The 16,415-nt window shown below is 45.1% G+C and overlaps 1 protein-coding gene across 1 annotated transcript in view; it reads left to right on the top strand.

Annotated features, from left to right (window-relative positions):
* GNA15 (G protein subunit alpha 15) overlaps positions 1-16,415 on the top strand; it is a 148,499-nt gene that overhangs the window by 93,772 nt on the left and 38,312 nt on the right. Inside the window, exon 5 of the mRNA XM_082259721.1 lies at positions 1,487-1,616. Within this exon, the coding sequence (XP_082115847.1) occupies positions 1,487-1,616 (130 nt within the window). The remainder of the gene's footprint in view (positions 1-1,486; positions 1,617-16,415) is intronic.

The raw sequence follows: 16,415 nt of genomic DNA, 5'->3' as shown, positions 1-16,415 counted from the left end.
TTCCTGGGATCATGTGATCCGCACAGGGCCAATAAGCATTGTCCAGACAGAGGGTCAGGGGTCCTGTACCCTGATAGGACAGTCAGAGAAGAATGAAAACTTCTCCTACAAGAATGTTCTAACTGCTGATGAGAAAAGGTATTTAGCAGTTTATATTTACTAGAACTATTGCATTTCCATGCTGTGTGTATTGTGCGAGACCAGATATAGTGAATGCAGGGTCCTGGGTTTAGTAGTACTTTAATGCTAGAAATGCTGTTTATGCTTTTCTGATGCATGGAGTGCAGTACAGTTGGTTGTGGCCAGTTGGAAAAATAACTGACCTTTTAAGGCTGTCTGCCCCAAAAAATGATGAAAGTATGGCTGCTTTTATTACCATTTGTTGCCCAAAGCTTCTGTTTAATCACTTCAGCTCTGGAAGGTTTTACCCCCCCCCCTTTATGACCAGGCCATTTTTTGCGATTTGGCACTGTGTTACTTTAACAATTGCGAGGTCGTGTGACGCTGTATCCAAATACAATTGATGTCCTTTTATTTCCCACAAATAGAGCTTTCTTTTGGTGGTATTTGATCACCTCTGCGTTTTTTTTTTCAGATTTTGCACTATAAACAAAAAAAGAGCAACAATTTAAAAAAAAAACACTATTTTTTACTTTCTGCTATAAAAGATTCCCAATTAAAAAATTTTAAAAAATCTAATTTTTTTATCAGTTTAGACCAATTTGTATTCTTCTACATGTTTTTGGTAAAAAAGTTCCTTTTTATTTTTATTAGTAATGGCGGCGATCAGTGATTTTTAGTGGGACTGCGACATTGCGGCAGACAGATTGGACCCCTAACTGACATTTTTGACACTTTTTGGGGAACAGTAATCAGTGTTAAATAATATGCACTGTTACTGTATAAATCACACTGGCAGTGAAGGGGTTAATACTGGGGGTGATCAAATGGTTAAATGTGTGCCTATTTGTGCTTACTAACTGTGTGGGGGGGGGGGGGGACTCTGTGACAGGCACAGAGAGATCGGTGTTTCAGCTTAGCTAAAACACACAATCTCTCTGGCCTGTGTGACAGAAGAGCCGCCTGCTTTGTTTACATAGGCAGGCGGCTCTTCTGTCAGTTTCTGTGAAGATTGCGGGAGGCTGGCGGCGATCGTGCCCACTCCTCTCGTGGTCTGGCTCCCACTGTGTCGAATCACAGTGGGAGCGCGGCTCCGACGGAGCACGCGCCGCTGAGACCACGTGCACTTGATCACGTAGATCTTCGTGATGAGGCGCAGCCGAGCCGCCCTGCCGCAGTAAATCTGTGTGGGGTGCTCGGCAAGTGGTTAATCTGGCAAAAATGATCTAGCACCTATTTAGGCGAGTTTCTATCACTCCATAGTGATATGATGTAAATGTGTTTAAATTTAGCTTCATTCGGCTAGGACAATGTTGTAAAGTCTCTCTATTTTTAAAGCTAACTTTGCTTATTATATTTTTCCCAGGATGGTGGATGTAGGGGGGCAGAAATCTGAGCGCAAGAAGTGGATCCACTGCTTTGAAAATGTGAATGCTCTCATTTACCTGGCATCTCTCAGTGAATATGACCAACAGCTAGAAGAGAAGAAAGATGAGGTAATAAAAAATCTTTTAAACACTAAGGGCAGATTCAAACGTTTGTGTTGTAGTAAAATTGCAGCATCATTCATATTGAATGGTTCCCCAATATCCAATCTGTGCTTTGTAGTTCAGTATGAAGGAAAACATTGGTGCAGGTCCATTAAAAACCTGTATTGTAGTGCAATGGCAGGGGATTCGGAAGCTTACGTAATAGACAGGGCACCTAAACGAAATGGTGTACCTAGCATATTTGACACCTGAAATTAATTATTTTATAATGCCACCATTCTGTATACGACAAAATGATTTTTATTATTATTTATAAAGTAAAATCAAAACCTATAATGGACAGAAAAGAAGCAGACAGTGAAATTTTTCTTCATCTCAATATTTTATATATACACTACCGATCAAAAGTTCATCAAATTGGTTGCAAAATGAATAGAAAATCTATTCAAGACATTGACGAGGTTAGAAATAATGATTTTTATTTGAAATAATAATTTTGTCCTTCAAACTTTGCTTTTATCAAATAATTCTCCATTTGCAGCAATTACAGCCTTGCAGACCTTTGGCATTCTAGCTGTCAATTTGTTGAGGTAATCTGAAGAAATTTCACCCCACACTTCCTGAAGCACCTCCCACAAGTTGGATTGGCTTGATGGGCACTTCTTACGTACCATACGATCAAGCTGCTCCCACAACAGCTCAATAGGGCTGAGATCTAGTGACTGCGATGGCCACTCCATTACAGACAGAATACCAGCTTCCCTAAATAGTTCTTGCATAGTTTGGAGGTGTGCTTTGGGTTATTGTCCTGTTGTAGGAGGAAATTGGCTCCAATCAAGCGCTGTCTACAAGCGTATGGCATGGCGTTGCAAAATGGAGAGATAGCATTCCTTTTTCAAAATCCCTTTTACCTTGTACAAATCTTCCACTTTACCAGCACCATAGCAGCACTAGACCATCACATTACCTCCACCATGCTTGACAGATGGCGTCAGGCACTCATCCAGCATCTGTTCACTTGTTCTGCGTCTCGCAAATGTTCTTCTGTGTGATCCAAACACCTCAAATTTAGATTTGTCTGTCCATAACACTTTTTCCAATCTTCCTCTGCCCAATGTCTGTGTTCTTTTGGCCTTCTTAATCTTTTCCTTTTATTGGCCAGTCTCAGATATGGCTTTTTCGCCACTCTGTCTAGAAGGCCAGCATCCTGGAGTCGCCTCTTCACTGTGGACGTTGAGACTGGCGTTTTGCGTGTACCATTTAATGAAGCTGCCAGTTGAGGACCTGTGAGGCATCTACAGTGCCTTGCGAAAGTATTCGGCCCCCTTGAACTTTTCGACCTTTTGCCACATTTCAGGCTTCAAACATAAAGATATAAAACTGTAATTTTTTGTGAAGAATCAACAAGTGGGACACAATCATGAAGTGGAACGAAATTTATTGGATATTTCAAACTTTATTAACAAATAAAAAACTAAAAAATAGGGCGTGCAAAATTATTCAGCCCCCTTAAGTTAATACTTTGTAGCGCCACCTTTTGCTGCGATTACAGCTGTAAGTCGCTTGGGGTATGTCTCTATCAGTTTTGCACATCGAGAGACTGAAATTTTTGCCCATTCCTCCTTGCAAAACAGCTCGAGCTCAGTGAGGTTGGATGGAGAGCGTTTGTGAACAGCAGTTTTCAGTTCTTTCCACAGATTCTCGATTGGATTCAGGTCTGGACTTTGACTTGGCCATTCTAACACCTGGATATGTTTATTTGTGAACCATTCCATTGTAGATTTTGCTTTATGTTTTGGATCATTGTCTTGTTGGAAGACAAATCTCCGTCCCAGTCTCAGGTCTTTTGCAGACTCCATCAGGTTTTCTTCCAGAATGGTCCTGTATTTGGCTCCATCCATCTTCCCATCAATTTTAACCATCTTCCCTGTCCCTGCTGAAGAAAAGCAGGCCCAAACCATGATGCTGCCACCACCATGTTTGACAGTGGGGATGGTGTGTTCAGGGTGATGAGCTGTGTTGCTTTTACGCCAAATATAACGTTTTGCATTGTTGCCAAAAAGTTTGATTTTGGTTTCATCTGACCAGAGCACCTTCTTCCACATGTTTGGTGTGTCTCCCAGGTGGCTTGTGGCAAACTTTAAACTACACTTTTTATGGATATCTTTAAGAAATTACTTTCTTCTTGCCACTCTTCCATAAAGGCAAGATTTGTGCAGCATACGACTGATTGTTGTCCTATGGATAGAGTCTCCCACCTCAGCTGTATATCTCTGCAGTTCATCCAGAGTGATCATGGGCCTCTTGGCTGCATCTCTGATCAGTCTTCTCCTTGTATGAGCTGAAAGTTTAGAGGGACGGCCAGGTCTTTGTAGATTTGCAGTGGTCTGATACTCCTTCCATTTCAATATTATCGCTTGCACAGTGCTCCTTGGGATGTTTAAAGCTTGGGAAATCTTTTTGTATCCAAATCCGGCTTTAAACTTCTCCACAACAGTATCTCGGACCTGCCTGGTGAGTTCCTTGTTCTTCATGATGCTTTCTGCGCTTTAAACGGACCTCTGAGACTATCACAGTGCAGGTGCATTTATACGGAAACTTGATTACACACAGGTGGATTCTATTTATCATCATTAGTCATTTAGGTCAACATTGGATCATTCAGAGATCCTCACTGAACTTCTGGAGAGAGTTTGCTGCACTGAAAGTAAAGGGGCTGAATAATTTTGCACGCCCAATTTTTCAGTTTTTTATTTGTTAACAAAGTTTGAAATATCCAATAAATTTCGTTCCACATCATAATTGTGTCCCGCTTGTTGTTGATTCTTCACAAAAAATTACAGTTTTATATCTTTATGTTTGAAGGCTGAAATGTGGCAAAAGGTCAAAAAGTTCAAGGGGGCCGAATACTTTCGCAAGGCACTGTATTTCTCAAACTAGAGACTCTAATGTACTTGTCCTCTTGCTTAGTTGTGCACTGGGGCCTCCCACTTCTCTTTCTATTCTGGTTAGAGCCCATTTGTACTGTTCTCTGAAGGGAGTAGTACACACCGTTGTAGGAAATCTTCAGTGTCTTGGCAATTTTTTGCATGGAATAGCCTTAATTTCTCAGAACAAGAATAGACTGTTGAGTTTCAAAAGAAAGTTCTCTATTCCCTGGCTATTTTGAGAGTATAATCAAACCCACAAATGCTAATGCTCCAGATACTCAACTAGCTCAAAGGAAGGCCAGTTTTATAGATTCTCTAATCAGCACAATAGTTTTCAGCTGTGCTAACATAATTGCACAAGGGTTTTGTAATCATCAATTAGCCTTTTAACACAATTAGCTAAGACAATGTAACATTAGAACAAAGGAGTGATGGTTGCTGGAAATGGGCCTCTGTACACCTATGTAGATATTCCATTAACCTCCCTGGCGGTATGATTCTTTCCGATTTTAGGTGCTGAAAGCGGTACCATTATTTTGCATGTGTAATTCTTAAGAACGAGCAGCCCAAACCAACTATTTACATATGATTTTTTTTTTACTGTGCGTTCTTCTTTATAGCATCTCGGGTATGATAAAGTTTGAAACACAAAATCATAAATTATAATATAATAAATAACTATAAATAAGTTAAAGTATGCATGTATGTATGTGTGTGTATATATATATATATATATATATATATATACTGTATATATACTGTATATATACTGTATATATATATATATATACAGTATATGTGTGTATACATATTTATATATAGATATACGTGTGTATATATATATATATATATATATATATAGAGATATACGTGTATATATAGATATACGTGTATATATATATATATATACATATACATAAAAAGTACAGTAAAACTACAGGAAAGGGCACTGGGGGGCAAACTAATGTGAATTTATTTTATTTTGTAATATATCAGTGTGTTTGGTGTGTTTAACTATTTGAATTTGCCGCCGGTTCCACCCCCCTGTGAGCGTTACGTCGCAGGAGACGGAAGCCGGGCCAGACAGCTTCGGGAGGAAGATCCGGCCACCTCACACTGCCGGGATACATCGCTGGATCCCGGGGACAAGGTGAGTACCCTCTCTTACAGGATCCAGCGATCTTCCTGGTGGTACCCCGAGTGTGGCTCGGGGTTACCGCTTTTGGCACTGAAATTTAACCCCGAGCCACACTCGGGAATACCGCTAGGGAGGTTAAAAATCAGCTGTTTCCAGTTAGAATAGTCATTTACCACAACATTTACTAGGCTATTTCTGATTAATTTAATGTTATCTTTATTGAAAAAAACAATGCTTTTCTTTAAAAAATAAGGACATTTCCAAGTGACCCCAAACTTTCTAGTGGTAGTGTATGTACACTGTAATTATGTTCTACAAAACAAATACATAAATAAATGGAATTTAATTACTATGGTTGTCGCAGCAAAACATGGGGATAATAGTAGTACGGTTTGATAGTGCCACGGAGGGGACTAAATTATTATTATATGGTCCTATAAATAGGTAAAGAAAATAATGGCAATCCTAACATTACATTGGATACAAATGGGCAATAGTCGATTATTATAATATTATAATGTACCTGGTGGAGTTTGAGCTGTAGAGGGGGCTTCTCTTGCACCTCCTGTCCAACATCCCTGGTAGAGATGACAGGTAGTGTGGGACACAGAGTGGCATATGGACCGCTATAGCTGGTAGCACCAGCTAAGGCTTGACAGGAAACCGATGGCTGTGAATCACCAGACGGGCACCTGGAACTGGAACTCCGTGATGCTGGATCAGTAGGCAGAAGTGTAGCCAGAACACAAGCCAAGGGGTCATCAACAGCTGGGCAATGTGGGTACAGGTACGTGAGACAAGAGCAGGGTCATGATACAAGCCTGAGTCAGTACATATTTTGGGCAGCGAGGTACAAGAGCATGAGACAGGAGCAGGGTCAAAGCACAGGTCACAGGTAGGCAGGTGGGAATCCAGAGGAGAGTCGAGGTCAAGCTGGGTCAAACACACATAGGCATGAAGCAGATCAGGGCACAGGTAAACAGGAACAAGCTGAAAGACCACTCAGCAATGTGTTCCTGTTATTGCTCAGCTTAAATAGGCTGTTTGGCGCCAGTGCGTGCGCACACATTCGCGCATGCACATATGTACATTTCTTCTTGTGCACACGCTAGCGTGCTCACGTATGCGCACCAATGTCTGCTTGGCTCCAACTGAACTTCTCTTACATCCCCCCCAATGGGAAACCTCTGGATGCTTATTTGTAACATTTTTTCATGATGTATTAGTCTGTTAATGCCTGTATCAGTCTTTTGGCATGAAGATTGGTTTCTGGTTCCCATTATATTTCTTCTGGACCATAGCCTTTACATTTAATCAAGTACTGGATAGTATTCCTTCTTTTCCTACAATCCACAATTGTCTCGACTTCATATTCCTCGTTGCCAGCGACTATTGCAGGTGGTGGTGGTGGATCTGACTCACAACCATGGGAATGGATCTAGCCTTGCAGGCTTTAGAAAGAATACATGAAGGACAGGGCAGATCTTGTACGTTTCTGGGATTGAAAGTTCATAAGCTGCTGCATTGATTTGTCTTTTAACAGAAAATGGACCGATATATCTAGGCCCCAGTTTCTTTGATTGGCATGACAGTTTTAGGTTAGTAGTGGGTAGACAGACCTTGTCTCCTAGTTTAAGGTTCAAGTCTCCTCTCCTTTTCCTGTAAAACATTTTTTATTGTCTTGCTGTGCTTCGGAAAGGGCATCTTGCAACACTTTGTTGTTTGACTGCAGGAATTTTGATCTCTCCTGGACTGCAGGAACAGAGGAATCAGGCATAAGGTCAGGTAAAAAGACTGGAAATACCCATAATTTTCAAAAAACAGAGCCTGTCCTGTGGCCGAGTGAACCGCATTATTATATGCAAATTCTGCCAGGGGTAGAAGTGAAGCCCAGTCATCTTGAACAAAAGATGAAAAATACCAGAGGTCTGGTTAGTTCGCTCTGTTTGGCCATTTGTTTGTGGATGATAGGCTGAGGAGAAACAGGTTTCAATGTTTAGTATTCTGCAGAGATCCCTCCAGAATGTAGAGGTAAATTGGACTCCTCAATCTGAGGTGATGCTGCTGGGTACCCCGTGGAGCCTGGCCATTTCTTTGATGAAGGTAGAAGCAGTTTCTGTTGCTGAGGGGGTCCCCAACATAAAACAAGCAATCTTAGTTAATCTGTGAACAACCACAAAGATGGTAGTGAATCCTTCGGATGGAGGGAGCTCGACAATAAAGTCCATACTGATCATTTCCCAAGACCTCTTGGGAATAAGTAAGGACCTTAGCTAGGGTTGAGCGAACACCTAGATGTCCGTGTTCGACGGGTTCGGCCGAACTTTAAAAAAAAGTCCGGGTCCGTGTCCCGGACTTTTACCGAACTTTTCCCGGACACCGAACCCCATTGAAGTCAATGGGGACCCGAACTTTAAGGCACTAAAATGGCTCTAAAACACCAAAGGAAAGGGCTAGAGTGCTGCAAATGGCAGCAAAACGTAATTAAGAGCATGGCAAGTGCTCTGCAAACAAATGTGGATAGGGAAATAACTTAAAACAACAAAAAAAAAACAGAAAAATAAAACAATGTTCTTCTTCATCTCTGAAGGACGAGGCCCATATGGAGTAGGAGGGAGGTTGAGGTGGTGGTGGATGTGGCGGTGACATAGGCGTGCGCACAGGGTGTGCTGGGTGTGCCTGGGCACACCCTAATCACCTAGGGCACATAGCATTGCCAGTGAGGAGATGGGAAAGATCTCCCTGGGACCTGCTCTGCTCTATTTCTCCTTGCCTACAGGTACATGACCCCGATACATTACTCTCCCTGCTGGCAAACACATGCATGTGTATTTCAACTTTGGGGTGCACACCTTAATGCAATAGGCTGCGCACACCTATGGGCGGTGTAGGTGGAAGCGGCGGTGGAGGAGGACCAGGGCCGGATTAACAGCATCATGGGCTTGGTGCTGAGGATTTTGAAGGGCCTTAAGGGCCGTGCCTTGCCATGCACCCAGAGGAGGAAGGGTGCAGCCATGCATGCCTAATTCAACATGGGATGCTGTCTCTGAAGCCCATAAACACATCCATGCATCGCCAACTGTCCCTCCTTGTCCGGCCTTCACGCTGTGTGGGGAGGTTCTGAGGGTGCTGCCTGGGGAAGCGAGCATAGAAGCCAGACTTCTGTGTTTACAAGTGACAGAAGAGCGGTAACAGTGAATATGGCCAACCCGGGGCCTATATAAAAGGTAGGGGCCTGGAGCTGCAGCTCCAATAGCCCCTACATTAATCTGGCCCTGAGGAGGAGGACGAGGTAGCCAACACTGCTTCTTTTCAAAAATTTTAAATGAGGGTACACCCCGTGTGCACCCGCGTACACCATGTGCCCAATTTGGAGACCCAGAAGTTGAAGGGGGCAGACCCGTCATTCACTACATGTAGGCGTGTGCACACATACTGCTCCACCATGTTGGTAAAATGCTGCCTCCTGCTAAGACGTTCCATCTGAGCTGCTGGTGCTGCTGTTTGTTGTGGCGTGCTGACAAAGCTTTTCCACATTTCGGCCATGCTAACCCTGCCTTCTGAGGTGCTGGCGGTGCCCTGGTTGCGTTGGCGACCTCCTCCTCCTCCTCCTCTGCCTTGTGCTTCCACTGTGGCCCCGCTGTCAGATGGGAATGCCAGCAGCATGGCGTCTACCAGCGTGCGCTTGTACTCGCGCATCTTGCGATCGCGCTCCAGTGAGTGAATTAAGGACGGTACGTTGTCCTTGTAACGGGGATCCAGCAGCGTGGCCACCCAGTAATCAGCACAAGTTAGAATGTGGGCAACTCGGCGGTCGTTGTGGAGACACTGCAGCATGTAATCGCTCATGTGTGCCAGGCTGCCCAGAGGCGACGAAAGGCTGTCCTCTGTGGGAGGTGTATCGTCCGTGTCCTCTGTATCCCCCCAGCCACGCACCAGTGATGGCCATGAGCTGGCCTGGGTGCCACCCTGCTGTGAACATGGTTCCATCTCCTCCTCCAGCTCCTCCTCCTCCTCATCCTCCTCATCCTCCAGAACTGTGCCCCTGCTGGACAATTGCGTCCCTGGCGTTTGCGTGTGCAGGAACCCACCCTCGGAGCCCCTTGCGAATGACTGCCCTGAAAGCCTTGGAAATGTTACCTCTTCATCCTCCTCCTCCTCCTCATCCTGTGCCACATCCTCTTCCATCATCGCCCGAATTGTTTTTTCAAGGAGGCATAGAAGTGGGATAGTTAAGCTGAGAACGGCGTCATTGCCACTGGCCATGTTGGTGGAGTACTCAAAACAGCGCAACAAGGCACACAGGTCTCGCATGGAGGCCCAGTTATTGGTGGTGAAGTGGTGCTGTTCCGCAGAGCGACTCACGCGTGCGTGCTGCAGCTGAAACTCCACTATGGCCTGCTGCTGCTCGCACAGTCTTTCCAGCATGTGCAAGGTGGAGTTCCACCTTGTGGGCACGTCACATATGAGGCGGTGAGCGGGAAGGCCGAAGTTACGCTGCAGCGCTGCCAGGCGAGCAGCAGCAGGGTGAGAACGCCGAAAGTGCGCACAAACGGCCCGCACTTTCTGCAGCAGCTCTGACATATCGGGGTAGTTTTTAAGGAACCTCTGCACCACCAAATTCAGCACATGCGCCAGGCAAGGGATGTGCGTCAAACCGGCTAGGCCCAGAGCTGCTATGAGATTTCGCCCGTTATCACACACCACCAGGCCGGGCTTGAGGCTCGCTGGCAGCAACCACTCATTTGTCTGCTGTTCCATGCTCCTCCACAACTCCTGCGCGGTGTGTGGTTTGTCCCCCAAACAGGCAAGTTGTAAAACTGCCTGCTGTCGTTTACCCCTGGCCGTGCTGAAGTTGGTGGTGAAGGTGTTACGCTGTCCGGATGAGGAGGCGGTAGAGGATGAGGAAGCGGAGTAGGAGGAGTTACGAACAGGAGGCAAACTGAAGCGCCCTGCAATCCTCGGTGGTGGAAGGACATGCGCCAAATTGCTATCCGCCTCAGGCCCATCCGCCACTGCATTTACCCAGTGTGCCGTTAGGGAGATATAACGCCCCTGACCGTGCTTACTGGTCCACGTATCCGTAGTTAGGTGGACCTTGGCACAGATGGCGTTGCGCAGTGCACACCTGATATTTTCCCCCACTTGGTTGTGCAGGGAAGGGATGGCTTGCCTGGAAAAGTAGTGGCGGCTGGGCACGACGTACTGTGGGACAGCCACCGACATAAGGTTTTTAAAACTGTGCGTCTCCACCAGACGGAATGACAGCATTTCAAAGGCCAATAATTTTGAAATGCTGGCATTCAGGGCCAGGGATCGCGGGTGGGTAGGGGGGTACTTCCTCTTCCTCTCAAGTGTTTGGGAGATGGAAAGCTGAACGCTTCCACGGGACATTGTGGAGATGGTTGTTGGTGACCCAGGTGGTGGTGTTGCTGACAGATCGTCTGTTTGCGGGGTGGCAGGTGCCGGTATCACTACAGATGTGGCTGGAGCGGCCGAGACTGGAGCAGAAGAGGAAGCAGGATGAGCCAGAGACGTTTCTTGGTTTTGAAGGTGTGTACTCCACTGCAGCTCGTGCTTTGCACTTAGATGCCTGATCATGCAGGTTGTGCTCAGGTTGAGAAGGTTCATGCCTCGCTTCAAGCTCTGATTGCACAGGGTGCAAACCACTCGTGTCCTGTCATCAGCACATTTTCTAAAGAACTTCCACGCTAGAGAACTCCTTTGAGCTGACTTTGGTGCGCTCGTTCCCTTGCTGCGTTGGGCAGTAGCGGGCGTAGTGTCTAGGGCACGGCCGCTCCGCTTCTGCACCCTGCTCCCTCTTCTGCTGTGCTGGTGGCTCTGTGCGACCACCGCCTCTTCCTCCAAACTACTCAGGTCACCTGCATGACGTTCATTCCATGTGGGGTCGAGGACCTCATCGTCCTCCACATCATCTTCCACCCAGTCTTCACCCCTGCCCTCCTTGTCGGTCTCCACAATGCTGAACGCCGCAGCAGTTGGCACCTGCGTTTCGTCATCATCGGAGACGTGCTGCGATGATCCTTGCATGTACTCATCTTGAGAAATAAGTGGTTGGGCATCGCTGCACTCAATCTCTTCCACTTCTGGGGCAGGGCTAGGTGGATGGCCCTGGGAAACCCTGCTGACAGAGTCCTCAAAAAGAATAAGAGACTGCTGTATTGCTTGGGGCTCAGACTGCTGGCCTGATTTGCAAGGGGGTGAGGTGAAAGACGGTTGGACATTGGCTGCAGGTGCCAACTCTGACCTTTCTGCAGTAGACTGGGTGGGAGACAATGTGAAGGAACTGGAGGCACTGTCAGCAGCAAACCAATCTACTATCGCCTCAACTTGTTCTGGCCTCATCACTTCTAGGGGCGTTTGATGCCCTACCAAATACTGATGCAGGTTCTGTCGCCTACTCACACTTGAGGAAGGTGTTTCACTTGTGCGTGTAGCTGGCACAGATCGACCATGTCCTCTCCTTGCAACAGGAGCTCTACCAGCAGCACCACGACCCAGGCCACGGCCCTTATTTGACGGTCTCCTCATATTTCTGTAATTTAAGATCTTGCCCTAGAAAGGTTTTTATTGAATAGCGGAATAGAAAATATGATCCAAAAAAAGTGTATGTATATCACACGTACACAACCACACTAGGCCCCAATTACTATTGTTTGTACCCCTAAAAGGCTAGATGAGGAGTAGGGGGAGTATGGAACAGGCAGCACCCTCAAACCTTCAGAAGTATGAGATGAACCCCAACAACTTGGAAAGGTGGATCTCTCTCACACGTACCGACACAGACTATCCCGCAATTCAATTGATCCTCAAAGGTTTTTATTGAATAGCGGAATAGGAAATATGATCAAAAAAAGTGTATGTATCTCGCACGTACACAACCACACTAGGCCCCAATTACTATTGTTTGTACCCCTAAAAGGCTAGATGAGGAGTAGGGGGAGTATGGAACAGGCAGCACCCTCAAACCTTCAGAAGTATGAGATGAACCCCAACAACTTGGAAAGGTGGATCTCTCTCACACGTACCGACACAGACTATCCCGCAATTCAATTGATCCTCAAAGGTTTTTATTGAATAGCGGAATAGGAAATATGATCAAAAAAAGTGTATGTATCTCGCACGTACACAACCACACTAGGCCCCAATTACTATTGTTTGTACCCCTAAAAGGCTAGATGAGGAGTAGGGGGAGTATGGAACAGGCAGCACCCTCAAACCTTCAGAAGTATGAGATGAACCCCAACAACTTGGAAAGGTGGATCTCTCTCACACGTACCGACACAGACTATCCCGCAATTCAATTGATCCTCAAAGGTTTTTATTGAATAGCGGAATAGGAAATATGATCAAAAAAAGTGTATGTATCTCGCACGTACACAACCACACTAGGCCCCAATTACTATTGTTTGTACCCCTAAAAGGCTAGATGAGGAGTAGGGGGAGTATGGAACAGGCAGCACCCTCAAACCTTCAGAAGTATGAGATGAACCCCAACAACTTGGAAAGGTGGATCTCTCTCACACGTACCGACACAGACTATCCCGCAATTCAATTGATCCTCAAAGGTTTTTATTGAATAGCGGAATAGGAAATATGATCAAAAAAAGTGTATGTATCTCGCACGTACACAACCACACTAGGCCCCAATTACTATTGTTTGTACCCCTAAAAGGCTAGATGAGGAGTAGGGGGGGTATGGAACAGGCAGCACCCTCAAACCTTCAGAAGTATGAGATGAACCCCAACAACTTGGAAACGTGGATCTCTCTCACACGTACCAACACAGACTATCCCCCAATTTAACTGATCCCCAAAGGTTTTTGATTAAATAGCGGAATAGAAAATATGATCCAAAAAAAGTGTATGTATATCACACGTACACAACCACACTAGGCCCCAATTACTATTGTTTGTACCCCTAAAAGGCTAGATGAGGAGTAGGGGGAGTATGGAACAGGCAGCACCCTCAAACCTTCAGAAGTATGAGATGAACCCCAACAACTTGGAAAGGTGGATCTCTCTCACACGTACCGACACAGACTATCCCGCAATTCAATTGATCCTCAAAGGTTTTTATTGAATAGCGGAATAGGAAATATGATCAAAAAAAGTGTATGTATCTCGCACGTACACAACCACACTAGGCCCCAATTACTATTGTTTGTACCCCTAAAAGGCTAGATGAGGAGTAGGGGGAGTATGGAACAGGCAGCACCCTCAAACCTTCAGAAGTATGAGATGAACCCCAACAACTTGGAAAGGTGGATCTCTCTCACACGTACCGACACAGACTATCCCGCAATTCAATTGATCCTCAAAGGTTTTTATTGAATAGCGGAATAGGAAATATGATCAAAAAAAGTGTATGTATCTCGCACGTACACAACCACACTAGGCCCCAATTACTATTGTTTGTACCCCTAAAAGGCTAGATGAGGAGTAGGGGGAGTATGGAACAGGCAGCACCCTCAAACCTTCAGAAGTATGAGATGAACCCCAACAACTTGGAAAGGTGGATCTCTCTCACACGTACCGACACAGACTATCCCGCAATTCAATTGATCCTCAAAGGTTTTTATTGAATAGCGGAATAGGAAATATGATCAAAAAAAGTGTATGTATCTCGCACGTACACAACCACACTAGGCCCCAATTACTATTGTTTGTACCCCTAAAAGGCTAGATGAGGAGTAGGGGGGGTATGGAACAGGCAGCACCCTCAAACCTTCAGAAGTATGAGATGAACCCCAACAACTTGGAAAGGTGGATCTCTCTCACACGTACCAACACAGACTATCCCCCAATTTAACTGATCCCCAAAGGTTTTTGATTAAATAGCGGAATAGAAAATATGATCCAAAAAAAGTGTATGTATATCACACGTACACAACCACACTAGGCCCCAATTACTATTGTTTGTACCCCTAAAAGGCTAGATGAGGAGTAGGGGGAGTATGGAACAGGCAGCACCCTCAAACCTTCAGAAGTATGAGATGAACCCCAACAACTTGGAAAGGTGGATCTCTCTCACACGTACCGACACAGACTATCCCGCAATTCAATTGATCCTCAAAGGTTTTTATTGAATAGCGGAATAGGAAATATGATCAAAAAAAGTGTATGTATCTCGCACGTACACAACCACACTAGGCCCCAATTACTATTGTTTGTACCCCTAAAAGGCTAGATGAGGAGTAGGGGGAGTATGGAACAGGCAGCACCCTCAAACCTTCAGAAGTATGAGATGAACCCCAACAACTTGGAAAGGTGGATCTCTCTCACACGTACCAACACAGACTATCCCCCAATTTAACTGATCCCCAAAGGTTTTTGATTAAATAGCGGAATAGAAAATATGATCCCAAAAAAGTGTATGTATATCACACGTACACAACCACACTAGGCCCCAATTACTATTGTTTGTACCCCTAAAAGGCTAGGAGTAGGGGGAGTATGGAACAGGCAGCACCCTCAAACCTTCAGAAGTATGAGATGAACCCCAACAACTTGGAAAGGTGGATCTCTCTCACACGTACCAACACAGACTATCCCCCAATTTAACTGATCCCCAAAGGTTTTTGATTAAATAGCGGAATAGAAAATATGATCCCAAAAAAGTGTATGTATATCACACGTACACAACCACACTAGGCCCCAATTACTATTGTTTGTACCCCTAAAAGGCTAGGAGTAGGGGGAGTATGGAACAGGCAGCACCCTCAAACCTTCAGAAGTATGAGATGAACCCCAACAACTTGGAAAGGTGGATCTCTCTCACACGTACCAACACAGACTATCCCCCAATTTAACTGATCCCCAAAGGTTTTTGATTAAATAGCGGAATAGAAAATATGATCCCAAAAAAGTGTATGTATATCACACGTACACAACCACACTAGGCCCCAATTACTATTGTTTGTACCCCTAAAAGGCTAGGAGTAGGGGGAGTATGGAACAGGCAGCACCCTCAAACCTTCAGAAGTATGAGATGAACCCCAACAACTTGGAAAGGTGGATCTCTCTCACACGTACCAACACAGACTATCCCCCAATTTAACTGATCCCCAAAGGTTTTTGATTAAATAGCGGAATAGAAAATATGATCCCAAAAAAGTGTATGTATATCACACGTACACAACCACACTAGGCCCCAATTACTATTGTTTGTACCCCTAAAAGGCTAGGAGTAGGGGGAGTATGGAACAGGCAGCACCCTCAAACCTTCAGAAGTATGAGATGAACCCCAACAACTTGGAAAGGTGGATCTCTCTCACACGTACCAACACAGACTATCCCCCAATTTAACTGATCCCCAAAGGTTTTTGATTAAATAGCGGAATAGAAAATATGATCCCAAAAAAGTGTATGTATATCACACGTACACAACCACACTAGGCCCCAATTACTATTGTTTGTACCCCTAAAAGGCTAGGAGTAGGGGGAGTATGGAACAGGCAGCACCCTCAAACCTTCAGAAGTATGAGATGAACCCCAACAACTTGGAAAGGTGGATCTCTCTCACACGTACCAACACAGACTATCCCCCAATTTAACTGATCCCCAAAGGTTTTTGATTAAATAGCGGAATAGAAAATATGATCCCAAAAAAGTGTATGTATATCACACGTACACAACCACACTAGGCCCCAATTACTATTGTTTGTACCCCTAAAAGGCTAGGAGTAGGGGGAGTATGGAACAGGCAGCACCCTC

The sequence above is a fragment of the Pelophylax lessonae genome (assembly GCF_965119305.1).
Source record: "Pelophylax lessonae genome assembly, chromosome: 1".
NCBI lineage: Eukaryota > Metazoa > Chordata > Amphibia > Anura > Ranidae > Pelophylax > Pelophylax lessonae.
This window is presented reverse-complemented; position numbering and strand designations above follow the sequence as displayed.